Source organism: Arachis stenosperma, chromosome 2 (genome assembly GCF_014773155.1).
Source record: "Arachis stenosperma cultivar V10309 chromosome 2, arast.V10309.gnm1.PFL2, whole genome shotgun sequence".
NCBI classification, from domain to species: domain Eukaryota; kingdom Viridiplantae; phylum Streptophyta; class Magnoliopsida; order Fabales; family Fabaceae; genus Arachis; species Arachis stenosperma.
In genome coordinates, this window is record NC_080378.1 from 69,574,586 (window position 1) to 69,602,560 (window position 27,975).

General features: G+C 38.4%; 1 protein-coding gene across 3 annotated transcripts; it reads left to right on the forward strand.

The window, feature by feature from the left end:
• Window positions 1-1,334: 1,334 nt before the first annotated feature.
• On the forward strand, window positions 1,335-26,746 carry LOC130960340 (uncharacterized). Of its 3 annotated transcripts, none has more exons than XM_057885723.1 (4): window positions 1,335-1,593; window positions 1,708-2,072; window positions 2,847-2,954; window positions 25,214-26,746. In XM_057885723.1, the coding sequence occupies exons 3-4, from the start codon at window positions 2,847-2,849 to the stop codon at window positions 25,814-25,816; spliced, it is 711 nt and encodes a 236-aa protein (XP_057741706.1). In that variant the 5' UTR covers window positions 1,335-1,593; window positions 1,708-2,072; the 3' UTR covers window positions 25,817-26,746. The 3 variants fall into 3 exon arrangements, with proteins under 3 accessions (XP_057741706.1, XP_057741704.1, XP_057741707.1); XM_057885721.1 differs by having other exon boundaries at window positions 1,335-1,589; XM_057885724.1 differs by lacking the exons at window positions 1,335-1,593; window positions 1,708-2,072; window positions 2,847-2,954 and adding exons at window positions 9,504-10,099; window positions 10,450-10,577.
• Window positions 26,747-27,975: the final 1,229 nt, after the last annotated feature.

A 27,975-nucleotide genomic window follows, 5' to 3' on the forward strand; every position in this document is an offset into this window, starting at 1 on the left:
AAATCATTAAATACAACAAACAATTCAACTTATCCTATGGTTCTTCTAACCTAAGTTTTCACAATACCGTAAATATTAAACGTGTGAAACTTAAACCATGCCTTGGCCGATCACTTAATTCACCCAAGGCAGCCTCTCAACACAAAATTACAGCCCCTCCAAGCTCAAGTAAAATAGCCACAAACTAAGCTTTGATCACCAACAAGCCTCCAAATATTCCCAATTAAATTCCAATGCATATATACCCACTTAATCTACACCTAATACATATACATATTCCAATTTCAGTATATATGCATGTAGACTACAATAAATATAGATTTTAACAACTAAATTTATCTACGTCTTAAAATGATTCTATTAGATAGTAGTATTTTAGATTATAGGCTATAATTTCTTTTGTTATGTTTAAAAAACATGATCATAGACTTTCTATAGTTATAATTTTTTACCACGATTTGAAAAAAAAAATCTTTTGGTTATTGTTTTTTAAAAGTTGTAACAATAGATATTTATATTTACGATTTTAGTAGGTTTTTTTTAATAAAATTATTTTAGATTTTAAATAATATTTTATATTATTCCGATTAAAAAATGTGATATAAAAACACTTATCATCGTGATTTTTTATTTTTAAAAAGGTGGTCTAAAATAGGTATATTATCACTATTTTAAGTAATGACCTAAAGAAATTTATAGCACGAATTTAAAGAATAATTTAAAAGAGTCTATAATTACAGTTTTATAAAATGGTAACCTAAAAATATATATAATTACGGTTGTAATATGTGACTTATAGAAATCTATGATTATGGTTATAAAGTGTAATCTAAAGGATTTATCATTATAGTTTCGAAGCGTGATTTAAAAAAAATTTATGATCACAATTTTAAAAAGTGACTTAAACGGATTTGTAATTATAGTTTATAAAAGAATGACCTAAAAAGAGTTTATAATTGTGTGATCTAAAAAAAATCTGTAATTATAATTATAAAATGTGACTTAAAATATCTATCCTCATAATTTTAAAATATGACCTAAAAAAATCTACAATTACAATTTTAAAGAGTAAACTAAAAAAATTTATAGTCATAATTTTATAAAATAATAATATAAAATAGATTTATGGTTCTGATTTAAATACATAACTTAAAAAGATATATAATATATAGTAATATGAAAAAGTTGAAGAGACAAATAATTTTATTAAAATTTGATTAATATTTAAAAAAAAATAATTATATCATATTAAATATAATTTTATATTATTAAAAATATTAATAATAACTAATTAACGAATACAAATTACAAAATTTGACTCTCTGTGACAATCCTCTTAGGCGATGACTCCCTCTCTCACAACCCTCATCGGCACTCAACCCCTTTACTCGTCGCAGCCCTCACCTAACTGTAACCCTCACACGTCGCCACTCCCTCCGTGGCTTAGCAACCCATCACAGCCCTCACCTCACTGGCGCTCACTCCCCCTCTCGTAACCCTCTGGGTCGCCATCGTTGATTACCTCAATCTCGTGCCTCCTCTGCTCGTCGGTGAACAAAACAGTAGTCCAATAGCACTGAATAGAGATAGTATGTATGGATTTTTGATCTGGTTTTGTTCATTTTTGGAGTGGGGAGGATTGGGCGTTCTGAACTTAGGGATTTAGTTATTCTGCATTTTCATTAGGGTTTGGGTTTATGAATGCAGTGGCTGTGAAGGAGCTTTATGATCAACACATTGATTCCTACAAAGAGAAGAGATTAAAGAGACAGCGTCGTTTCGCTGTCTGCCTTGACATAACACCACCGCTTCGTCTTGGCCCTCGATTTTGCACCTCTTTTTCTTTGTTTTCGGTTAAGCTCTGCAAGCTTCTCGAGGAGTACACTTAGATCCTTGTTGTCCGTGCTGTTAATGTTGGATCTAACCAGCTCTAGAACATTCGAAGGGGTCTTCGTGGTGATTCCATTGTTCTTATGGGGAAGAATCCCATGATGAAGCGTTCTGTTAGGATGCACACTAAGAATTAATGATGTAACTGTTATTTAGTCAGCGAGGAGGTTGCTAAGTACAAGGTGGTTTAACTGATCTTTACTTCTTATATTTGTGTTGTATAGTTAGTTATTAGTAATTCCATTTCATTAATGATTGTTAGGTTCTGTCTGGTTTTGGCTGCTAGAATAAGTTCTGTCTTGAATGCGATTTGCAATGCTTATAGAAAAAAGATACTCAGTATCTCTCTTATGGTTTCTTATGTTCATTGCCATCTTTTATCCGGAATTAACCGTCAAACATTTCAACTTTGTTTTGATGTTTGTACATGTACATAAAGATTTACTAATGTTACTTGCATCTTTTTAAGCTTGTTGATTTTATTTATGTAGTAGTCTTATAGGAATCAAGGTTTTGATCTTTGATGTTGGAGTTTGGAAAACGATCAATGCCCCCTAATGCTTGGTTATGCTCAATGATTGAAAATTGTAAACACCAACAAGATATAAGACTCCTATTCGACATTTTGGAGAACCTTCGCAGCTTTGTTGGTGTTTACTCTTGTCCACTTTAATCCCTTTCTGTTGCAAATTTGATTAATCAAAATTGTTATGGTTTTGATTTTCAATCTATTTTGCAAGTAGAGGCTATCAAATCTTCGAATTCATGACAATTTTAACAGCAATCCCTGTCAAGAAGTTACTAAAGCATGTGTTAAAGCATGTCCCTTGATTTTAGTATAGATACATCATATGTGCCTAAACTTTGGATCTTATACTCCGTCTTCTTTTTAGTTGAAGTTTATGGCATGAATTATTGGGTTTATTTGATAATCTAGTGTCATTTATTTACTACAGATGCATGCTAAGAATCACAGTGGTACTAAATTGCTGCTAGAAGTAAAGAAACTTCTGAAGAAGAATGATTTACCATTGGAACTGGGCACAACAGATATTGTTTTTCAGGTTAAGGTTTCTTATGCTGCTTCCATCCTTTTCTATACCATTCCATTCTTGTATTACTTTCTATCTAAGAAGCACAGACACGGACACGGACACGGACACGGACACGGACACGGACACGGACACGGACACGACACGGACACGGACACGGAGACACACCAAAATTAAAATTTTACCGGACACGGACACGGCATATATATATTAAATTTTAAGAAAAAAAATCAAAAGTCATAATATATATCATATATATAATATGAAGTCAAAATTTACAATTGAACTTATAATCACTTTCTAACCCCTCAAAAAAAAAAAAAAAAAACACATGGAGTATTCTTTAACTATCTTTTGAACTTCACTACTTCCTATTTCCATATCCTTTCCAAAAAAATATGGGGCATCAATTCTAATGATATATCCAAAAAAAGCTAAATAAAAGTAACTATTTGTAGTAACTAGTAACTATGGAGTATAGACTTAGTGAGCTAACATTCTAACGATAAAATAAAAGTTCAAAAGAAATTACCTCAACCCCTAAGTTGCTAAGTTGTTGCAAGCAACGATTTGCAACAACTATTGTGGCAAAAGAGTGCCACCGGTGAAGAGGAGCAAAGCAGAGAGGAGAAAAGCACGAAGCAAAGAAGATGAGAACATAGGGAGATGAGCGCACAGAGGTAGAAGGAGCGGCGTGCAGTGGAGCGACTCGCAGAGGAGCATCGCCGGAGGAGCAATGCACAGAGGACCGGCCTGCAGAGGACTTGCGTGCAGAGGACCGGCGCGCAGAGGACTTGCGTGCAGAGGACGGTGCGTGGAGGAGGGTGACTTTTGCTATGCTCTGAAGGTGAAGGGTCGTGTAAAAAATGAGGGTTGTTTTTTTATGAGTTATTTAAAATATGTGAGAGACTCCTTGTGCTTATGGGGTCCAAGATTTTTTTGGGTTAAAGGTAATTTTTTTTTTAAAAAAATTTCTGCAATTTTTACATGCCAATCGTGTCCTGGCGTGTCCAATGCCGGGTCCTCGTGTGTCCAGTGCCGTGTCCTCGTGTGTCCAGTGCCGTGTCATGGCGTGTCCGAGTAAAAAAAATTTTTTTTTTTTGCGACACGTGCTCAGGTGTGTCGGACACGTGTCCACCGCGTGTCCACCGCGTGTCCGTGTCCACCGCGTGTCCGACACGTGGACACGGCAGTAATTTGGTGTGTCCGTGCTTCTTAGCTTTCTATATAAATGGGCTTGCCTTGCTAGTCATTTTCTGTTTAGCTATTAAAGTTACGGTAAAGCACTTATTCTCTTGCATTCCTAATTATTTGCTAACCAAGGTTCTGAAAACCGGACTGGTTATCGAACCGCTTTGATCACTGGTTCACTAGTCTAACCGGTTCATCCGTGATTCAACCGAAAAAATTGTTTTATAATAAAATAATAAATAAATAAAAAACAATTTACCCTAAAATATAATTACAGCCATCAATAAACATGCAGACAAAGTCTAGACAAATAAAAGAAATATATTCCAACAGAAGTTTTGTTCATATTTATGCCTGAATCTCTGTAGAAATATTACATAACCTATATACTCCTTCAGTTGTGGACTTGTGGCCACCTACACAGATAAAAACAGCTAATAATGTTATATATACTGAAAAGAAAAAAAATATTAATACTCCATCTTGAAAATGGCCTAACTAAAAATAGAGTACAAAAACACCTCGTTTAAAGCCAAGACTTCAGAAACCATTTAAGATATGATGATATATACTACAAAGTGAAATTACGCCAATAGACATGTTCAAAATGATTCAGCATTTAATATAAATTTATTACAAATAAATCTATAAGGAACTTAAAGAAAGATAACAAATTTGTACAAGAAGATCCTTATTAAACTGAATGTCCGAGAATTAACAAGTAAATGATCCCAAAACTACACCCAAGATGAACTATCGACACGTTGCAGCCTAAAATCACAATCCAGTTCAAAAAAGATCCAATTACAAGAAATACACACTTTAAACAGGTAACCAACAAATATACACCAAAAATCCAAACGAGTAATTTGAACTTTATAGGATCTTTATAGGATCGGATAAGATTTAATTATCTCAAATCAAACTATAGACAAAACAAATACAAGGTTTTGACTCAAAACTAGAATTTATAATTGGGAAAATACTATCAAAGAAAATATATGGAAGCAACATATAGCGTTTGATTTGATTTTCATTTTAGCATTCAGCAACAAACATTACAAAATAGCAACAAGTAATCCCTAATGACACTAAACCTGAAATCAATAACTAACCGAGTATAATCCCTAATTACAAAACAAGTAATCCTTAATGACACTAAACTTGAAATCAATAAAGCTAACAGAGCATAATCCCTAATTACAAAACAGCAACAAACATTACAAAAAAAATTACAAAACATTCCAAAAACAGTGATGACATTAAACCTGCACCTAGCAATTACAAAACAGCAACAAACATTACAAAAAAAAATTGAACAAAAATTTTAGAAATTAAAAAGAACAAGAAGAACCAAGCATTTAGAAATTAAACAGAGCCGTCACTCATCAGTAACCAGAGCAAAATTAAAAGGAAGAAGCGGATGCCAAGCAAAATTAAACAGAGCCATCACTCATCACTCATCAGTCATCAGTAACCACTAACCAAAGTAAAATTAAAAGGAAGAAGCAGATGCGAAGCAAAATTAAACAGAGCCATCAGTAACCAGAAGCAAAATTAAACAGAGCCATCCCTAACCTTCGAAGGAGACACGGACGGCAACCGGTGAGACGACGGCGATAGGCGAGGCAATTGCAGGCGGCGACCCAACGACGAGCTGCTCCAAGCCACGAACAGAGAAGTCAGGGAGGATGGGGACGACGTGCTAATTCCGGACAGGGGGAAGAGGAAGAAGCTGAGGCGCTGAGAAGCTGAGAACCTAAGGACGGCGGCGGCAAGGAACCTAGGGATAGGGTTCTCTTTGCTTTGCTTCAGAAGGGTCCAATGGGGTGCACGAATGATTCTTGATTCGGGGAAGGGGGTGTTTCATGAATGGTTTTGGTTTTTTTTTTTTAAATCACAAAACGGCGTTGTTTTCTTAGAACTGGCCAGTTACTGGCCAGTTCAACAGTTTTTAAACGGTTTTCTCTCCAACAATTATTAACAGTGGACTGGATGCTTTTATGGCGGATTTCCGATTGGACCGGTTTGACCCGCGGGTCCGGTCCGATTTTCAGAACCATGATGCTAACTTTGAGAATACTTGCTAATTTTCCCATTCTGGTTCCAACTTTCATTAAGGTATAAATTTCTTTCTTTTCATTTTCTCTGCACTTTTATCACATACATCAGCCATGAATGGAGTAGTGCCCTTCTTTATACATAAGTTATTTAAATATCAATTCACTTCTTGGATGCTCTTTAATTTCAATTAATTGATCCATTCTCTTTAAATATATTGGAATAGTGAATGTGAATATTACTTCTCATTGGGTTCAAATTAGTACGGTACAAATTAGTAAAATTAGTATTATCTGATTCTCGTTGTAGTAATAAGACAAAACTATGAGACTTAACATGTACTACATGTGTAAGACCCGAACTTTTGAAGGTATGTTATGAACCAGTTTTGATCTATTTTATTCGGTCAAGGCCCTGCTTTCAGAAATTATTTTATTAAATGTAATTAAATCAAGTTTTGATAAATTGAATTTGAATTAAATAGAATTTTTATCTAATTTTATAATAATTGGGTATTTTTCATAATTGAAAAATTATAGTTTTAGTAATTGAAAAGTAATATGAAGTTTATATGATGTTGTGATATTGAATCTAATTTTTATGAATAAAACAAAACAAAATTAAGTAGAGTATTTCTAACCAATAGGACTTCTTTTCTACGGAGTCTCTTGACACTAACGTCATCAATTCTGACCAGAATAATTTGAAACATCAGATTCTCTCTCAGTTGAACCGATTTTGGCTCTAGCACATGGGTTACATCAAAAGTGTACTTCCGAAGTTGTGAAACGTGAAATACATCGTGCAGATTTGAGAGAAGCAGCGGTAAAGCTATCTGCTACGCTGCTGGCCCAATCCTCTTTAGATTTGAAACAGATCAATGTAACGAGGGTTTAACTTCTTTGTCTTTATAGCTCTACCTACTCCCGTAGTCGGAGTAACCTTTAAGAATACATGATTACCCTCTTCAAACTCCAAAGGCTTCTGTCTCTTATCAGCATAACTTTTCTGGCAACTCTGAGCATGAAGAATTCTATCTCGAAACTTGATTTGTTCTGTGGTCTCTGCCACTAATTCGAAACTTAACAAACTTGATTTTTCGATTTTATACCAACACAACGGAGACTGACACTTCCTCCCGTACAAAGCTTCATAGTGAACCATTCTAATGCCTGTATTAAAATTGTTATTGTATGCAAATTTCACTAAAGACATATAACGATTCCAGCTAGCCGGTTGATCCAACACACATTTTCTTAGCATATCCTCCAAAGTTTGGAGTGTTCTTTCCGACTAATCGTTAGTTTGAGGATGGTGCGCTGTACTCAAACACAGTTGCGTTCCAAAAGCCTTTTGAAAGCCTTTTGAAAGGCTCTCCAAAATCTTGAAGTAAACCGAAATCGTATGCATTAAAGTTGGTCATGAAATCGGGGGGTTCAAACACAATTGCGAAAACTAAAGGGACAAGAAATTAAAGGAGCAACTAACGACTAAATTGCAAAGAGTAAAGTCAATGAGCAAGTAAGCGATTAATTAAGCAAGCATGAGACTAAGATGACCACAATTAAAAGATAACTACATTAGCAAACAATTAAATTGAACTAGGAACGATCAAAGAAATGAGTTAATAAAAGAGATAACAATCAATTGATTAAAGGATTTTGGCTAGGGATTGAGAGTTAAGATTTTCTATCCTTGTTATATACCACAACTATGATAATTGGGATGAGTTAATCTCTCCTACTCAACCCCTAAACATTAGGGAAAGTCAAGCAGGAATAATTGGTGTTAATCTACAAATCCTATCCAACTTACTAATTAAATTTAGTAAAAGGCTAGCGTTAGTGGAAATACGATCAACTAACCACCCAAAATGACCAATCTATGTTGGACATTAATGAATCAAGGTTGCCTAGTTCTGTAATCCCCAAGCCAAGAGATAAAAATCTACTCCAAAATTAAAGTAAATATTTCATCAAATACTTGGTGGGTGTGGAAATAAAGCATGATAAATTATAAAAATTAATGAAAACTATAACTAAACAATGCAAGTAATCAATGCTAACAACTCAAACAACCATATAGAAAACTCAACATCAAATTCATGAATGAAAACTCAAGAATTCACAAGTTCATGAACTAAAAAAATAACTTTAACTACAAAAAAATCAAAGTAAAGTATAGTGTTAAGAATAAGAAAATTAAGAGCAATTTACAATTAAAACAAGCTAGTATCCAAAATTAAGGCATAAATTGAGTAAAACTTAGGAAAACCTAGAGAGAAGTTGGAGTTTTTCTTCCTAGGAAAACTATGAACAAAAACCTAACCAAAATATAAAAATGTGATTATGAGAGTGTGTGTTGTTCTCCCCCAAGAGTGGTATCCAATATGGCTTTCAAGCATCAGAATTGGGCCAAAAAGGCCTCCAATTTGCGAGTCACGTGTCTTTTAAAATGAGACATGCGTCCATATGTGTGCGTATGATGAGTGTAGAATGTGGGATGGGGTAAATTGTAAATTTAAGTTAGAAAGGGGGTGAATGCTATAAAAGAGGTTTTCCGTAGCTAGTTTAGGGGGTTACACACTACAATTCACTTCTACTTCTCTTATTTCTCTTTTTGTAATTCCTAGAGCAATGACCCACTAATTCTCTCTCATTGAAGAGAAGAGCTCTGTTAAGTTCTAATAGAATGCACTTTTTGATTCTCTAATTTCAATTCATGTATTATTGTTTCTAAGAGAGATTTTCGTTGTGAATTCTAAATGATTCAAATGCATTGGAAGGTGGTTTGAATTTGGGTTGAGTTTTGTGATTCACTGGAAGGTTGATTTATGAAACTAAGCTTAAAAATCTTCTCTCTTAATTCTCTTTGATTCTCAATTTTGCTTTGATATGTGACATTTAATAAACTATATTCAAGATCTAGAGAATTGTGATACACTAAATCTGAGACCAATCTTTACATCTTCTAATGAGCAATTGATTAAGAAATTGGTAATTGATCAAGTCATGTGAAATTGAATCACCAAAAAATTAGGATTCAATTACTTATGATTTGTTAGAGAACAATAATTTCATGTTGAGATCTAACATTTCAGAGAAATTAACATCTCTAATCCTCTAGTTTTTGTCATTATAGCATTCTACTCCTATTATGTTCATTATAGAATTCAAGCTTGAAAATTATATTATAGCATGTTGTGATATTCATAATTTTTCTATACATTTGATTTTGACATTTGCAGCAGCTTCATATAACTTGATGTGATCAACTGTTTACTTCCTATTCGTTGTGAACTTTATATAACTTCTAATTGATAATTATGATATATAATGTAATTTTCTATCACAAAGTTATGTGAAAGATACATCAGGGTTGATATAGATATTTGTTACGAGTTTGTGGTGGTTTTTTAAAACTTGTCTTACTTTTTCTTATCTTGAATATATAGAGGGTTGTGCCTCTGAAAGCAAGAGATTGAAAGGTGTTTCGAGAGTTACCTGAAACTGTAAGTCGATCTTGGTCGAGATTTTCTGTGCTGGTTGAAGATGACGTGTCCGGCGTGTAAGTGGTGACCGGAGCTGTCGTGTCTGACTTGTTGGGCTGCCAATGTGCTCCAGTGTATTTATAGAAGTGTGGAGTGATCTTTTTAGATAAGATAAGTTAGTTATCTTATCTTTATCTTATCTTCAAGTGAGGTCATCTTATCTTCAAAGGAACTGCCCTTCTCTTTGTAGGCTTTGGGCTGCCTTAGGATTTGGGGCGTGGTCCTCCGTTTGGGCCCTTTTTGGGCTTTCCTGGTGATTTGACCGAGCTCGTTGAGAAGAGGTCGAATTGTCCTGACCTGACGAGGTCGGTCGATTTGTCAGTAGAGCATCCCGGGTCGGACAGCTCGATCCAAGGTATGAACAGTGCTCCTGCTCGAGCTCGGTCTTCTGTTTTAAGGTCGAGTCTTCAGTTTTAGGACTTCGATCCTTTTATGGTGAAGCCGAACTTGAGCATTTTGTCGATTTCTTCTTTGTAAGGGTTCTCCTTTTTGAATATGGAACGTTTTTCTTTTGCTGCTTCTTAAAAGCGCGCGTTTTTGCATTTAGCGCTCGTAGCCTTGAGAATGTGCGAGGGTTTAATACCCTTATTAATTGGTTTTTAATTGCCCCGTTTCTCTTAGCCTCTTTGTTTTTGAATTTCACGCTTAAAAAACGGTTTCTCTTCTCCGTAACTTTCCTTTTCTTTCTCTTTTTGTTTTCTAAAGTTTGCAGTTTTCGCATTTTCTCCTGCGACGTTGCTTGGCAATTATTAGTGCTTTTTCTTATTGTGAAAGGGCGACTCCTGATTTCATCTTCTACCTTTAACTTCGTCAAAGCTTTATGCTTTTTTCAGGTTGGTTCTTCTTTCCGCTTTTTTACTTCCTTCGTTGCTTTGCATTTGGTTTTAGATAAAGTTTGATATTGCATGTTGTCACTGAGGCCTTTGCTTTCCTGGAAAGATTGTTCCTTTGATGTCTTTTCGCCATGTTAGTAACTGTGATGACTTTGGGTATGAATAGTAACTTTGTTGACGAACCTTTGTAGAAAGTAACGATTTTTTGATGGTTCGTTTTGATTGTGTCATTTGCCTATTTGGGAGGGGGTTTATTTCTCTGAAAAAGGTGGCGTCTTTGGTGACTTCTTGCTACGTTTTGCTGTTTGGTAGTTCCGTTTGCTGATAAGCTGAGACTGTGAATTTGGAAGGTAGTTATTTTGATGACTTTGTTTGATTTGTAGTTTTTTTGGGATAATGTCTTTCTTTTCTTCTCGGGATGTCGTTTTTTTGAGAGAGGGCTTTTCTTTGTCTTTGTTGAGAGTTTTGTTGGGATGTTAGTCTTGTAGGTTTTCCTGAATCCTTGTCCTGTTAACTACCCCTAAAGGATGCCCTTGGATTTTTTTGGTGTGGGTCCTAGGGTTTTCTTTTGTTGTCTGTACTGCGCTGGATTATGTTGTCCGAGTTGTTTTGATTTTGTCTGAGATGTTTTTACCTTTTTAGTAATCCAATCTTCTTTTCTTGTTTGTAGGACTAGTTGGCCATGTCTTTTTGCAAAAATATGTTGAGACGTCTTCTAAGGTTCCTGAGGGGATGTCCGATTGGCTGGACTCCCTTGTGTTGCTGCGTGTTTCTTTAGCCAATTCTAAATTTTGTGTAGCGCTTAGAAGACATCACTGTATTTGTAGCAGTGAAGATCAGGAGAGCAATTATGAATTAGTGACACCTGATTCTGATGATAGAGTTTGCTTCCCTGTCCTGACTCAGGGGGCGTCCCTTTTTCTATGCCTATGACTTTTTTTTTCCAGCCAAATGAACATCACCTTTCCTTTTACTTCTTTTGAAAATGACCTATTATGGTCCTGTAACGTAGCCCCCTCGCAGCTTCATCTGAATTCTTGTGGCTTCATCAAGATTTTTCAGCTGGTTTGTCAAGAATTTGCTATTACACCTTCTCAAAATCTTTTTTTGTTTCTTTTCGTGTTGACCAAGCCTGGGACTACTAAGAAAAAGGCTTCTTGGATTTCTTTTAGGTCTGCACAGGGGCATAAGGTTTTTTCCATGTATGACGAGTCTTTCCGAGATTTTAAGAATTACTTCTTTAAGGTCCGGGCTGTTGAAGGAGCTCGGCCTTTCTTTCTGGACGAAAATAACGAACCCCGCTTTTCTTTAGAGTGGCAGAAGAATGTAGTGGTATCCCGGTATACTTGAGAGATGTTGGACGAGGTCGAGCAGGCCTTTGTGAATGTCTTGGAGGATATTTGGGGGAACCTCCTCATCTGGATACTAAAAAATCTTTAGGGGACCCATCCCTTGTTCGAACTGCTTTGGGTATTACTTGATACATTTTGTTTCTTGTTTTTACTTTGCTTTCTCCTTCTTTCCTGGTTTGTAAAACTATTGGTTATCATTTTTCAGAGATGGCCAAGAATAATGATGCGATGAAGGCCTTCAAAAAGGCGAGAAAGGCTACTGCAGCTCAGAACATCTCGACCCGGGCGGATTGGGAAAGGTCCTCTCAGGTCTCGTTGAAGCCGTCTGTGCCGAGCTCTCTTGTCCCGAGGAGAATGATCCCTACTCCTTGAGTTCGTTTAGTGGATCCTCCACAGTCTTCTATTGCTGCTGTGGCTTCTTCTACGGCCGTTCCTCCTTCTAAAAGACCTCGAACCGTTGAACCCTTTAATCTGGATGCGCCTGATTTTGACCCTATTAGATTCGTTGACCAGCAGATCGGTCTTTATGATGCCCTCTCTATGGATGATGTTTCTCTCCTTCATCACTTAGATTTTATAACTCGGAGTAGCATCAAGATGGCATATACGGGAGCTGCGCTGTATCGAACTGCCCAAAATCTTCCCCTTCATGCTACCAAGGCCTTTATGGAGGAGGCTAAGCGGGAGTTTGACATAATGAAGGGTTTGAAGGAGGAGCTCCAAGTGAAAGTGACCAAGCTGGAGAAGGACTTGGAGAGTGAAAAGGCTAGTTCCGTTGCCTTGGTGGCTTCTGTGCAGTTGGCTGAAGACACGGCGTTGAGGCACAAGGATAGTTATGTCACAGCCTACAGGAAAGTGATGCGTCTCAGGGGGGAGCTAGAGTCGGCCCGGGCTGATTATGCCGATCTCCAGGGTCACTTTGTGGGCAGCGTAACTGCTACTTATGAGAACCTGAAGGAGCAGGTTCGTGTTCTTGCTCCCGAGGTTGACCTTACTCTCTTCAGTCTGGACAATGTTGTGAAGGATGGCAAGATTGTCCTTGACGAAGATGATGATGTTGATGATGTTGAACCTCCCTCTGTGCCTGCTACCAAAGCCCCTCTGGTGCCAACTTCTTCAGTTCCTGAAGTTGGTCATTCCGAGTTGGAACCTGATTATCAAATCTTGAACTGGGATGATGGGACAGTGGACACTGTGCCTCTTTAGGCTCGCCCTCCCTCACCTGCTGTTGATGCTGCCGAGAAGTCTTTGGATCCTTAATGAATTTTCTGGATGTTTGTGTGGACAGCCTGGTTTGTGGGCTTTTTGAACTCTTTATATTTTGTAAATTGTGGTACTGACTTTTGCTACATTCCTAGTTGCTTGTTTAGCAACTCTTATCTTGAAAAACAAAGTAATTTCCAAGCTCTTGGGGGCTTGTTTCGATAGCCCTTTGAGTTTGTTATTATTATAACTTGTGTTTTTCGTAACATATCTGTTTGGACTCATTTTGGTACCTTTCTAGGTTTTGGGAGTGTTTGAATTTTCGTTGTCTGACCTCTTTGGATTGGCTTGATTCCCTCGAGCCTTTGCTTGATGTTATTTTTAGTAATTTGTTTTGTTTGGACATCGTTCAGGTCTCTTAAGATTTTTGAGAGGTCGATTTCGTCATGTTGGTTTTGTCCAGATCGTTGTTAGTAATCCTCTTTTTTGGACCTTTGTTTAGGTTTCTTTCAGGGATTATTTTTGTAACCTTGTGTTTTGGGTTGACTTTATCATGTCGGGCCCTTCTAAATTATCATGTCGGGCCCTTCTAAGTTATTTTTGTAATCCTCTTTCTTGGACCTTGTTCCGATCTCTTTAAGGGATTACTTTTATAACTTTGTGTCTTGGGCTGACTTCATCATGTCGGGTCCTTCTAAGTTATTTTTGTAATCCTCTTTCTTGGACCTTGTTCCGGTCTCTTTCAGGGATTACTTTTATAACTGTGTCTTGGGCTGATTTCATGATGTCGGGCCATTCTAAGTTATTTTTGTAATCCTCTTTCTTGGACCTTGTTCCGGTCTCTTTCAGGGATTACTTTTATAACTTTTATGTTTTGGACTGACTTTATCATGTCGAGCCCTTCTAAGTTATAGTAATCCTCTTTTATAGGGCTGGCCAGATCTCTTTTCAGAGATTTACTTATAACTTTGGTTATTGCGACTGGTCTGACTTTTTTACGTCGGCCAGTCTTTAAGTTATTTTTTAGCAATCCATTTTATTAAGACCTCGTCAGGTCATTTCTATGGATCACTTTCGATAACTTCTTGCATTATTTTATTTTCATCTTTGCCGATTTTGTGGAAATTGGATTTAATCTTCGTTTGGTCGACCTTTTAATGAATTTGGTTTTCATCTCTGTTGGTCTTTATCGTGATCATGTAGTGAATTTGATTTTCACTTTCTGCCGATCTGTAGTTTTATAATCGGACGATGAATGGTTCAGATTAATGCGGCTTGAGGATTTGTAGAAGATCTAAATAGATTTTATTCAAAAGAAAATGCAAATATATACATGCGGGAGTTTTATCCTCTAAGTCGGGTGATTTATAGGTCTTGGCTTGGTGCCTCATTAAAAAACCTTTTCAGGAAAAAAAGTGTGCCTTACCATAAGATCCTTTATCATCCCTAATTGTAGTACCTTCTTAAGTTGCATGCGTGCCATGACCTAGGAAGCTCTCGCCCATCGAGTTTGGACAGTCTGTAGTAGCCCTTTCCCAGTACTTTTATGACTCGGTAGGCTCCTTTCCAGTTTGCTGCCAGCTTTCCTTCTCCAAGTCGGGTTGTTCTGATATCATTTCGGATTAGGATGAGGTCGTTCTCAGCAAAAACTCGATGTACTACCTTTTGATTGTATCTCGAAGCCATTCGACGTTTTAATGCTTCTTCCCTAATCCGAACTTTCTTGGACTTCCGGAAGTAGGTCGAGTTCTTCGCTTTGAAGTTGGGAGTTGGCTTCTTCACTATAGTAGATCACTCTAGGCGACCCTTCTTCAATCTCTACTGGGATCATTGCCTCCATTCTGTACGCTATTCGAAAGGGTGATTCCTTTGTGGTGGAATGTGGCGTTGTTCGATATGCTCATAGGACTTGTGGAGCTCCTCAGCCCAGGCTCCCTTTGCGTCTTGTAATCTCCGTTTTAGCCCAGCCAATATGACTTTATTGGCAGCTTCGGCTTGTCCATTGGCTTGGGGATGTTCTATGAAAGTGAATTGTTGTTTTATGTTCAAGTCGACCACCAATTTTTTGAAGCCTGTATCTGTGAATTGGGTACCATTGTCTGTGGTAATGGAGTATGGAACCCCGAACCTTGTGACAATGTTCCTAAATAGAAATTTTCGACTTCTTTGAGTAGTGGCATTACCTAGGGGTTCTGCCTCGATCCACTTTGTGAAATAATCTACCCCTACTATGAGGAATTTAACTTGTCCCGATTCCTGAGGGAAGGGTCCAAGAAGGTCGAGTTCCCATTTTGCGAATGGCCAAGGTGATGTCACGCTGATGAGTTCTTATGGCGGGCGATGTGAAAGTTAGCATGTTTCTGACATGGTGGACATGTCTTTACGAATTCCGTGGCTTCCTTTTGTAGAGTTGGCCAATAAAATCCTGTCCGGAGTACTTTTTTGGTAAGTGCTTGCGCTCCGAGATGATTGCCACAAATGCCACTGTGGATTTCTTCTAGAATTTCCTTTGTGTTGGAAGTCGGCACACATTTTAACAATGGTATTGAAATTCCTCTTTTGTATAGAGTGTTGTTTATAATAGTGTAGTATTGTGCTTCCTGTTTTAACCTCTTTGCCTCCTTTTTCTCTGTGGGGAGTGTTTCTGTTTTGAGATAATTAATTATGGAAGTCATTCATCCTTGATCCTGACCTGTTATGGCTAGGACTTTTTCTTCTTCCGAGATTGATGAGTTCTGTAGAATTTCTTGGATGAGGCTTCTATTGTTGCCCCCTGGTTTGGTGCTGGCTAGTTTTGAGAGTGCGTTAGCTCGGACATTCTGTTTTTGGGGTATGTGACAGACCTCATATTCTCTGAGTTGTCCGAGCTGTTCCCTGGTTTTGTCTAAGTACTTTTTCATGGTGGAATCTTTAGCTTGGTAGCTTCCTACTATTTGTGAAGTGACTACTTGTGAGTCACTAAAGATTATAAGTTTTTGAGCTCCAACCTCCCTAGCTAGCTTCAAACCAGCTAGTAGTGCCTCATATTCCCATTGGTTGTTCGAGGTAGGGAACCCGAATTTGAGGGAGAGTTCGATTTGGGTTCCTTGGTCGCTTTCACTTATCACACCCGCGCCGCTTCCAGTTTTATTTGAGGAACCGTCCACGTAGAGATTTCATTTTGTGGGGATTTCCGGTGTGTTTGTAAATTCTGCAATGAAGTCGGCCAGGTATTGTGATTTGATGGCTGTCCGAGCTTCGTACTGAAGATCGAATTTGGACAACTCGATTTTTCATTGCAAGATTCTGCCCGCCAGGTCTGTTTTCTGTAAAATTTCTTTTATGGGCTGGTTGGTACGAACCCTAATGGTGTGAGTTTGGAAGTATGGACGAAGTCGTCGAGATGTTAGTATGAGAGCATAGGCAAATTTTTTTATTTTTTGGTAGTTCAGCTCGGATCCTTGTAATGCTTTACTGATGAAGTATACGGGTTGTTGCCCACTGTGGTCTTCTCGAACTAGTGCTGAGGCTACTGCCCGACTTCCTACCGCGAGGTACAACATGAGTGGTTCTCCTTTCCGCGGTCGAGTTAGGATAGGTGGTTGTCCCAAGATTCTTTTGAAATCTTGGAAGGTTTGCTCGCACTCCGTTGTCCATTCAAACTTCTTTTCCTTCCTTAGAGTGGCGTAGAATGGAAGAGATCTTATTGCCGATCCGGCTAGAAATCTGGACAAGGTTGCCAACTTCTCGTTGAGTCGTACCTCTTTTACACAAGTCGGACTCTTCATGTCGAGTATGGCCCGGCATTTATCCGGATTTGTCTCGATTCCTCTTTGTCTGAGCATAAAATCCAAGAATTTGTCAGCTTCCACTGCGAAGGTGCATTTTTCAGGATTGAGTCGCATGTCATGCTGTCTTATGGTGTCGAATACTTAGGTCAGGTCGGACAATAGCGTCGCTTCATTTTGTGTCTTTATTAACATGTCGTCCACATAGACTTCCATGATTTTTTCGATGTGATCCGTAAAGACCTTATTCATTAATCTCTGATAAGTAGCTCCCGCGTTTTTAAGACCAAAAGGCATGACGATGTTGCAGTAGTTTGCTTTTGGGGTTAAGAAGGAAGTTTTTTCTTGGTCGGGTGGATATATTGGGATTTGATTATATCTCGAGTATGCGTCCATAAATGAGAGGTATTTATATCTGGAGGAGGCATCTACCAGAGCGTCGATACTTGGAAGTGGATAAGGATCTTTTGGGCAGGCTTTGTTGAGATCAGTATAGTCGGTGCACATTCGCCACTTTCCGTTTGATTTTTTCACCAAGATGACGTTAGCTAGCCATAGTGGATATTTGACTTCTCTTATGAATCTTGCCTCTAGTAGAACTTGTATCTACTCTTCCACAGTTTGGGATCGTTTTGGTCCGAGCTTTCTATGCCTCTGTTGTACTGGCCGAGATCCTGGGTAGACTGATAGCTTGTGGCACATTAACTTGGGGTCTATGCCTGGCATGTCTACGACCTTCCATGCAAAGAGGTCGACGTTATCTCGCAAGAACTGTATGAGTGATTCTTTTATGTCTCATTTTAAGATTGTACCCATATTGGTCGTTTGGTCCGGGATGTCCCCGATTTGGACTTTCTCTACTTCACCTTCGGGTTGTGGGCGGAGTTCTTCTCGCCTATGCACTCCACCGAGTTCGATTGTGTGGAATTTTTCTCCTCTGCCTCTGAGGTTTAGGCTTTCATGGTAACAGTGACACGTCGTCTTCTGATCTTCTTTTATTGTAGCTATCCCTTCTACAGTTGGGAATTTCATGCATACATGTAGAGTCGAGACTATTGCGCCGAGCTGATTCAATGTTGTCCAACCTATTAAGGCGTTGTAGGCTGAACTTACGTCGACCAAGATGTAATCTATCTTGAGTGTTCTTGACTGGTTTCCTTTTCTGAAGGTTGTGTAGCGAGGTGTATCCAAGTGGTTGAACCAGGGTGTCTCCCAGTCCGAACAGACTGTTCGGATATGCTCTAAGTTCTTTTTCTTCCAGGCCGAGCTTGTCGAAGGCAGTTTTGAGCAAGATGTCGACGGAGCTCCCTTAGTCTATCAGTGTGCGGTGGAGATTTGCGTTTGCCAGTATAACAGTGATGACCATGGGATCGTCGTGTCCTGAGATGATACCGGATGCGTCTTCTTTGGTGAAAGTAATTGCGGGGATGTCGGGTGCTTCCTCCTTCCCCTCAACATGATATACTTCTTTAAGATATCTTTTGCGAGATGATTTGGAGATTCCTCTTCCCGCAAATCCGTCGTGTATCATGTGGACGTGTCTTTCTGGTGTATGAGGTAATCGCTCGGTTCGTCCGACATCTTTTCTTCTTCTTTTTCTTTGCTCATCGTCCCGGGTGGCCAGATACCGATCTAATTTCCCTTCTCTTACTAGTTTTTCTATGACATTCTTTAAGTCAAAACATCCATTGGTGGGATGCCCGCGGATTCGATGATATTCACAATATTCGGTCCGATTTTCTCCAACTTTTTTGACTTTGAGCGGTCGAGCTGGAGGTATTTTTTCAATGTGGCAAATCTCTGTGTAGACATCTACAAGGGACACCCGAAGAGAGGTGTAATTGTGGTATTTATTTTATTTTTTTTCATGTTGATTTTCCTTCTTTTTGGATTCTGTCCTTATCCCAGGAGGGATAGGTGAATCCGGATTTTGAGGTCTCTTCTAGTCGAGAGTTTTCCTCCATGTTGATGTACTTCTCTGCTCGTTCTTGCACTTTGTTCAGAGATGTGGGGTGTTTTTTCGATATAGATTGGTTAAAAGGTCCCTATCGCAAGCCATTGATGAGGCCCAAAATGGCAGCCTCTGTTGGTAGACTTTGTATGTCCAGGCACGTTTTGTTGAATCTTTCCAGGTAGTTGCGAAGACTTTTCCGTTCTCCTTGCTTGATTCCTAATAGACTTGGGGCGTGCTTAGCCTTATCTTTTTGGATGGAGAATCTGGCCAAAAACTTCTTGGCTAAGTCGTCGAAACTCGAGATGGACCTAGGAGGTACATTGTCGAACCATCTAATTGCTGTCTTTGTTAAAGTAGTTGGAAAGGCTTTGCAGTGAACTGCATCTGAGGCGTCGGTGAGGTACATTCTACTTCTGAAATTGCTGAGATGATGGCCGGGATCTGTAGTGCCATCGTACAAAGTCATATCCGGGAGTTTAAAGTTCTTTGGGATTTTGGTCTTCATGATCTCCTTGGTGAATGGATCTTGGTCCTTGCGGGAGCTATCTTCCTGAGGGGATCGATTAGCTTTGGTCTTGAGATCGGCTTCAAGCTTTAGGAGTTTGTCCTCCAATTCCCGGCGTCGCCTTATTTCCTTTTGTAGGTCTTTCTCAACCTCTCGTTGACGTAGGGCTTCTTCTTCAAGTTGTTTTAAACGGTCTTGAAGCGCCTCCATGGCTCCCGCATTTGGAGAATTCTTTTTGTTGTTAAGTTGAGGGGTATCCTTTAGTGTAGTGTTCGCATTTTTGTGCTGCGTTCTATCCTCTAGATTTGAATTGTGGTTATTGTCATGTTCGTCCGCCATGGTGATGGGATGACTTCCAGGTTCCCTAGCAACGACGCCAATGTTCTGAGGGTTACCTGAAACTGTAGGTCGATCTCGGTCGAGATCTTCTGTGCTGGTCGGAGATGACGTGTCCGGCGTGTAAGTGGTGGCCGGAGCTGTCGCGTCCAACTTGTTGGGCTGCCAATGCTGCTGATCCTTTGTCACCGGAGGGTGGTGGTATCTGCAAGGGACTCCGATACTTAAGTTAGCAAGGGTATTAAACATGTTTTTAGTAGAATCAGAGTATGAGTTATATCTGAGTGCTCAAGTGTATTTATAGAAGTGTGGAGTGACCTTTTTAGATAAGATAAATTAGTTATCTTATCTTTATCTTATCTTCAAGTGAGGTCATCTTATCTTCAAAGGAACAACTCTTCTCTCTGTATGCTTTGGGCTGCCTTAGGATTTGGGCGTGGTCTTCCGTTTGGGCCCTTTTTGGGCTTTCCTGGTGATTTGACCGAGCTCTTTGAGAAGAGGTCGGATCGTCCTGACCTGAAGAGGTCGGTCGACTGGTCAGTAGAGCATCCCGGGTCGGACAGCTCGACCCAGGGTATGAACAAAAGGCTTAGGCATTGGTGCCCCCCGAAGGTCCCATTTCTCTTAATGATTTTCGAAGCCTTCAAAGATCAAACACAGTACCTTAATTTAAAAGGATGCAATATCCTAAGCACGGTAAACTCCTCATTTCTTACCCTTTTTTTTCCCTCATGTCAATTGTATCCTATCTTATTCTTGGTAGGAGTTGAGGAAGCAGTTGGAGAATCAGGTCGTATTAATTGATACTTTGCATAATGACAACTGTGTTAGCTGCTGATCGTCATGAACGTGTATGTAGTTGATGTATTTTCAATTTATGTTCTCTCCTAAAACTCTGCATGCAGATTTTTAAAATAAGAATGTTCAATCTCAAGTTGTTCTTTGTTATATTAATATGTGGTCTACAATGTCTTACCTAATCCGCAATCCATTTTATAGGAATTACAATCAGCCAAGGAGTCTGTTGCAAAATGTTACCTTTATCAATTAAAAAATTTAAACAAAGTGTAGATCTAAAACACAAGGAACTAGGCGATGTTAATAGAGTAAATGCTGAACAGAAACATGCCATTGAAGACATCAATGGAAGGCAAGTGCTTCTATGCAGTCATGTGCTGAAGCAAATGCTATAATAAGTAGGTATGATCTATATAATTCTGAGCTATTTAATTGTTGATTGTTGAGTTCTTCACTTCTTTAGTCCTCAATGTTGATGTAAGTGTCGTAAGAGTGAAGTTGTTCATTTTTATGTAGTTTGAGCTTGAGTAGCTCTTTCATTGACTGATTTTTATGTTGTAATGAGAATTGGCAATGTGGAATGATTTAGTGCTTATGTACATGTGTCTATATTCTTGTGTTTAACATCTTGCGAATGAATTTTGGTACTGATTGTTGGAGGAGAATGGACCTTTTGGTATCATGCTTAGTATTAAACCTTTTGCCCCAGCATGGTTACGCTAGCTGTATTCAATTTGCACTGTTTGATAATTGAGTCCCTCTCAGTTGCTCATCTACATGTAGTCAAAAAGTAAATATAGCTGAACTCAAGGAACAATTAGATGACGAGAGGACTCAATGGAAAAAGAGCGGAAAAAGGCCACAACTGATCTAAAGGCTGCTGTTTTTAGAGCCCAGTCTGAGGCTTAGGAGGAATTAATAGGAGGAATTAAGACGACACACTGATGCTGCCTTAAGAAGAGAAAGAGAACTACATAAAATAATAAATAACCTTTAGGTTTGAAGGCTTTGTCGCTAAAGTAGTAAGAAACTATATTCCTTTTGCTTTTGAAGTAAGCTACCATTCTTTCTGTATGTTGTAGGAGTCAGAGAGAGTCATGTGTTTGCTAGTTGAAACCTTGAGGTCTAAACTGGTTTGGTTCTTCTTTATATTTAGCCTACAATGGACGACAATTTATGTATTTCATAAATAGGTCCGTGGTTTCGTTTCATTTTGTTGTAGGAGGATACTAGGTAAAAGATTGTTGTGTTTGGCAATAAGGTTCCTCCAGTTGAAACTGAATTGTATGAAGAGAAGTTGATTCCTGCAAGTCAAACAAAGGTAGTTATATGATTTTGTGCGTGTATTGTCTCCTTTTCATATTTTTGGATTTGGTTACTATCTCGTTGAACGAAAATGCAAAATATGAAAAGGGGACATAATACACACAACCGTATGATTTATCTTTTTGTTTGATTTGCAGTGGTCAGCTTCTCCTCATGCAATTCAGTTTCCAATTGGTGAACCTTATTATCAGACACAACCATTTTTTGCGTAGTATCCTCCTGCAAAAAAATGGAACGAAGGCACAAATCTATTTATGAAATATACAAATTGTTGCCCATTGTAGCTTAAACATAAACAGAGCTATACCAGTTTGGACCTCAAGGTTTCAACTAGCAAACACCTTTCTCTCTCTGACTCCTACAACATACAGACAGAATGACAACTTATAAGCTTCAAAAGCAAAGGGAATACAGTTTCTTACTACTTTAGCGACAAACCTTTCAAAATTGAAGTTTATTTATTATTTCATGTAGTTCTCTCTCTTCTTAAGGCAGCATCAATATGTCACCTTAATTTCTCCTGAGCCTCAGACTAGGCTCTAAAAACAGCCTTTAGATCAGTTGTGGCCTTTTCCCGCTTTTCTTTTCGCTGAGACCGCTCGTCATCTAATTGTTCCTTGAGTTTAGCTATATTTACTTTCTTACTGTATGTGAGGAGCAATTGAGGGACTCAATTATCAAACAGTGTAACGTAACCTTACTGGGGGCAAAAGGTTTAATACTCAGCATAGTACCAAAAAGGTCCATCATCCTCCAATATCAGCACCAAAATTCATCCCCAGGATGTTACATACAAGAATATAAACACATGTTCATAAGCACTAAGTCATTCCACATTGCCAATTCTCATTGCAACATAAAAATCAGTCAATCAAGGACCAACTCAAGCTCAAACTACATAAAAATGAACAACTTCATTTCTACGACACTTGGATCAACATTAAAGACTAAAGAAGTGAAGAACTCAACAATCAGTAACGGATCCAGAAAATTTATGTTGAGGGGGCAAAAATAATACACATTATTATCAAAAGATATATTTAAATTTAAAAAAAATAAAAGTGTACATTAACCGCTAACTTTTTTCTCTTCAAAGGTCGAAGGTACTTCTCTTTTTATTTTTATATTTTGAAAATGTTGAATAATTATTTTATTATCAACTTGATTGAATGTCTCTCTTCCTATATATGTAACCAAACAATCATTCAACCACTCGTCTACCATTCGATTACGAAGTCGACTCTTTATGATATTTTAAGAATATCTTTTTGTTAGAAGAGACTAAAGGAGTGACTTCAGATTCTAGTAGTGGTTTTCTGTTTCTAACGGAGTGACTTTTTTTTTGAAATATTTTTTCATTACTATTTCTAAAAATAAATAATATATATTTTGAATTAATAAATTGATCAATCCACTTTAGAAATTTATATGCAACATAATTACATATAATAGAATAGAAATTTTCACTCAAAACTCGGTCGATTGGTCGGACGACCTCCCCATACTAAAAATTAGCACCGTCCTCGATACTCAGAATCAGGCGGAATAGAAAGAGTTGTCACTAGCATCACCTTCATTGTCTGCTAGTGGCTCTCGTGCCTCTTCCAGCTCATCATGCTAGGCCTTCGCCGCATCAAAATGCTCAGATGGAGTATCTGGCTCAAGTGGGATGTTAGTACCGCCAGAGAGAATGATCCTCCTCAAGTGCTCATAGTGTCGTATAGAGTGGCGCTCTGGACAGGCTATGTTGTTAGACAGCTGGTGGATTAGGTGGTATAATGCCTGTAAGACTGCTGGTGGTGCCGCTAAGTCTGAAGGAGCTAAGGCTGAAGGTCCTGCCTCTGTAGAAGGTGTTGGTTGCTGTCTGCCTCGTTGTCTAGATGCAAACTCAAGTTTGGAATTTCCTTCTTGTGGCTGGCGACTGTCGGTCTCTCATATGTGGCCATCTAGGTAACCTCAGCCTCCGTGGCTAGCTGAGTGATCAAGCACGAAAAGGCGAGGTTGCCAACATAGTGAGCCTGCCCCATGTATCGTCTGATATGCCTAGGAAGATACAACTCTCTACCGTTCAAGACACACTAGACCATGACCGCCATATTAGCAGTAATCTTGGTCTTAAGGGTGCTCGACATCACTTAGTTGGACAGAAGCTGCTGCCAAATACGTGCTTCATTAGTCAAAGAGCGAACAGGAATCCCCTGAGGAGTCGTCATGTCAGAACTAAATATCCACTAACTCTCAGGTTTGGCAATCGTTGCTAGTACACTATCCCAATTAAAAGTCTTCATCTTCCTATCAGCTTCTGCTACTACAAATACATCTTTCCCGCTCGATACCGGCAAAAAGTGGAGGGCATGCTCAATAGCCTCCTCAGTAACCAAAATTTTCTTACCTATTAAGTGAACTGCATCGTGGGCCCCAGTGTAATAGTTAGCATAGAATTCCTTAACCCACGATGCATTCACTGTCAGGAGTTCCCGACCTAGGAACCTCCAACCCCGCTGAGCAATTCTGTCATCAGCATAGATGCTTAGCTCTTCCGGAATTTGGAGTATCCTCTCAACATGCAAGTTCCTGTTTAGGAACTTTTCAAATTTTTGCTTCGAATACTACTTGCTGAACTTGTACGTGTCGGTGGGAGGTGTACTCTGATCCTTTCGGTCTCTTCTACCGATACGCTTGTCATAAAATGTTGCATTGGATGTCTTAGTGGATGCTGAGGTGGGAGACGTAATAAACAGGCAAAAAGCATATACTGATTCAAAGAACAACATATATGCGAAGTGAACAGATATGTAAATTTGAATGGAAGCATGCATTAGATTCAAGTTTAGCATGAACGGAAGCAACTTCCAATCAAATTTAATAATCTAGGATAACTAATTTGCTTGCTTATTAAGGATAAAGAGAAGAAAGGAGCATTCTTGTTATGCAAGAAGAAAAGAGAAAATAGTTAGTTAAAAAAGAAAAGTCAAAAGTTATGTACAAAGTAAAAACGTTCTTTAATTCTGAAAATTTCAACAAAGTTTGGATAAGAAAATTTTTAGAATGTGTTAAAATTTTCAGAATTAAGGAAAATTTTTACTGTGTACTTTCTTTTTCAACTAACTATTTTCTCTTTGATTCGTGCATAGCAACAATGTTTCTTTCTTCTCTTTATCCTTAATAAACAAGCAAGTTAGCTATCCTGGATTATTTAATTTGATCGGGAGTTGTTTCTGTTTGTGTTTAACTTGAATCTCATGCATGCTTCCATTCAAATTTACATTATTTGTTCACTTTGCATATATGTTGTTTTATGAATCAGTATCTGCTTTTTGCCTGTTTATTACGTCTCCCTACTTTGAATGCCTTTAGATTATGTTCATATCCCCATTTCCTTTCTTGTTTTTCAGATGGTTGACAAAAAGAGGAAGTGCAAGGCCACAGGGTCTGGAAAGAGGAAACGGACCTCAGCATCCACTGAGGCATCCGATGCAGCATTTTATGAGAGGCGTATCAATGGGAGAGGCAAATTGGACCAAAGTACACCTTCCACCGACATGTACAAGTTCAGCCACCTGTATTTCGAGCAGAAATTTGAAAAGTTCCTAAAGAGGAACTTGCATGTTGAGAGGATACTCCAAATTCCGGAGGAACTAAGCATATATACTGATGACAGAATTGCTCAGCGGAATTGGAGGTTCCTAGGTCGGGAACTCCTGACAATAAATGCATCGTGGGTAAAGAAATTTTATGCTAACTATTACACTGGGGCCCTCGATGCAGTTCACTTGAGAGGAAAGAAGATTTCGGTTACTGAGGAGGCTATTGAGCATGCCCTCCACTTTTTGCCTGGACCGAGCGGGAAAGATGCATTTGAAGTGGTAGAAAGTGAGAGGAAGATGAAGACTTTTGATTGGGATAGAGTATGGACAGCGATTGGCAAACCTGAGAGTCAGTGGATATTTGGTTTTGACATGACGACTCCTCATTCCTGTTCGCTCTTTGACCAATGAAGCCCGCATTTGGCAGCAGCTTCTGTCTAATTACGTGATATCGAGCACCCATGAGACCAGGATTACTGCTGATATGGCGATCATGGTTTGGTGTGTCTTAGACGTGAGAGCTGTACCTTCCTAGGCATATCAGACGATACATGAGATGGGCTCACTATGTTGGCAACCTCGCCTTTTTGTGCTTGGTCACTCAGCTAGCCACGGAGGCTAAAGTTACCTAGATGGCCACAAATGAGAGACCGACAGTCGCCGGGTTGGTAAACTCCAATTTTGTGATTTTTCTTGTGTTAAATTTGGTGAGTTTTATCAATTTTTCTCACATTTATTCAATGAAATAGTATGCTTTTGCAATTCTCCATAATTTGTGCTTAAGAGTGAAAACATATTTTTTAGGCCTTTAAATTGTTGATTTTAATTCACTTTAATTCCATTCGATACCTTGATATGTTTGTTGAGTAATTTCAGGCTCATAAAGTAAGGATCAGATGGAAGAAGTGATGAGAAAAGCATTTAAAGTGGAGAATTCATGAAGAAATGAGCACTTGGAGGATTCAAGGCCACGCCCATGCGTATGCATGAAAAGTAAATCTGCCAGCGACGCGCACGCATCGTCCACGCACACGCGTGACGTTGGTCACGTGACCCCATTAAAGTGAATACGCTGGGGACGATTTTTGAGTTTTTCGGACCCAAATCCAACTCATTTTTGAGGTTATTTGATGCAGAATTCAAGAGGGAACAAGGGGGAGTAATTAGATAGTGAAGAAACATGCCTTAGGCTAGAGAGAGAAGCTCCCCCCTCTCTAGAAATTAGGGTTTTTAGTTTAGTATTTTCTTAGATTTATGTTCAATTACTTGTTTTGATTTAGTTTTCTTTACTTTTTTTGTTGATTTGCTTCAATCTTAGTTTCTCTTGTTAATTCTCTTTTATGCATCTTTTTAGTTTATGAACATTATTGTTGGATTTGGTTTTCTTTAATGCAATTTTATATTTTCATGTCATTGATGTTTAATTGAGTTGTTAGTGTTATTGTCTTGTATTGGGTAGTTGTAGAATTTATGTTTCTTGTTATTTTACCATGCTTTTTTTTATGCCTTCCAAGTGCTTGACAAAATGCTTGTTTGGACTTTAGAGTAGTTTTTGAGCATTCTTGGATTGAAAAGAGAAATTAGGTGATCTTGAGTCATTAATACTCAACTTATGTTGGTGATCTAGAGTTGTTAGTTAATATTACTTCCATTGACTCTAATCTTTTGCTAATTCAATTAGTAAGTTGATTAGAACTTATGGATTGAGATTAACTAGTCCTATTTGATTTTCTCTCAATATGAAGATAACGTTATACCTTTTTCCTATGTTGGAGATGACGAAATAAGATTAGCTCTTGTTAAGTATTGTATTATGATTAATGACTAGGAAAGAAAGTCTAGATTTTCAATTCTTGCCATGAATGCTTCCTTTTAGTAATTGCTTTTCTTAGTTGTTTGATTTATATTTCTTGTCATTTAAATTATAATCTTCTTATATGCAAACCACCTCATGGACTTCATAACCAATATTACGCATACCACATTGCAATTTCTTTGAGAAATGATGCGAGATTTAATACTCTCGGTATTTTTATTAGTTTGCACTCATGACAACTAAAATTAAACTATGATGGAGAATTGTTTGTTGGTTGGGAATTATACTATCAACGGAATTATTTTGTGAAATTCCTAATCGACAATAATCATCCCATCAAGTTTTTGGTGCCGTTGCCGAAAAATTGCAATGTGTACTTATTATTGGTTATTGTATATATGTTAATATTGTGAATAGCTTGATTTTTGGTTTGTTTGCTAGTTTTACTAGTAGGATTTGGTTTTCTTGTTTCTTGTTTGTTTTTGTTTTTGTCAGGTGTGCCATCTGCCTTGTTTCGTCGACCAGGTCTTTTTTGACTGCCTCGTCTCCCCCTCTGAGGAGTAACCTTGGACTTGGCTCCCCGATCTCGACTGGGATGACTGCGTCGACCCCGTATGTGAGTCGGAAGGGGGTTTCGTCGGTAGATGATTGGGAGAGATTTTGTAAGACCATAAGACTGAAGCTAGCTCGTTTGCCCATGAGCTCTTCTTCCCATCAAGTTGTTTTTTAGTCCTTTTAGGAAGACTTTATTGGC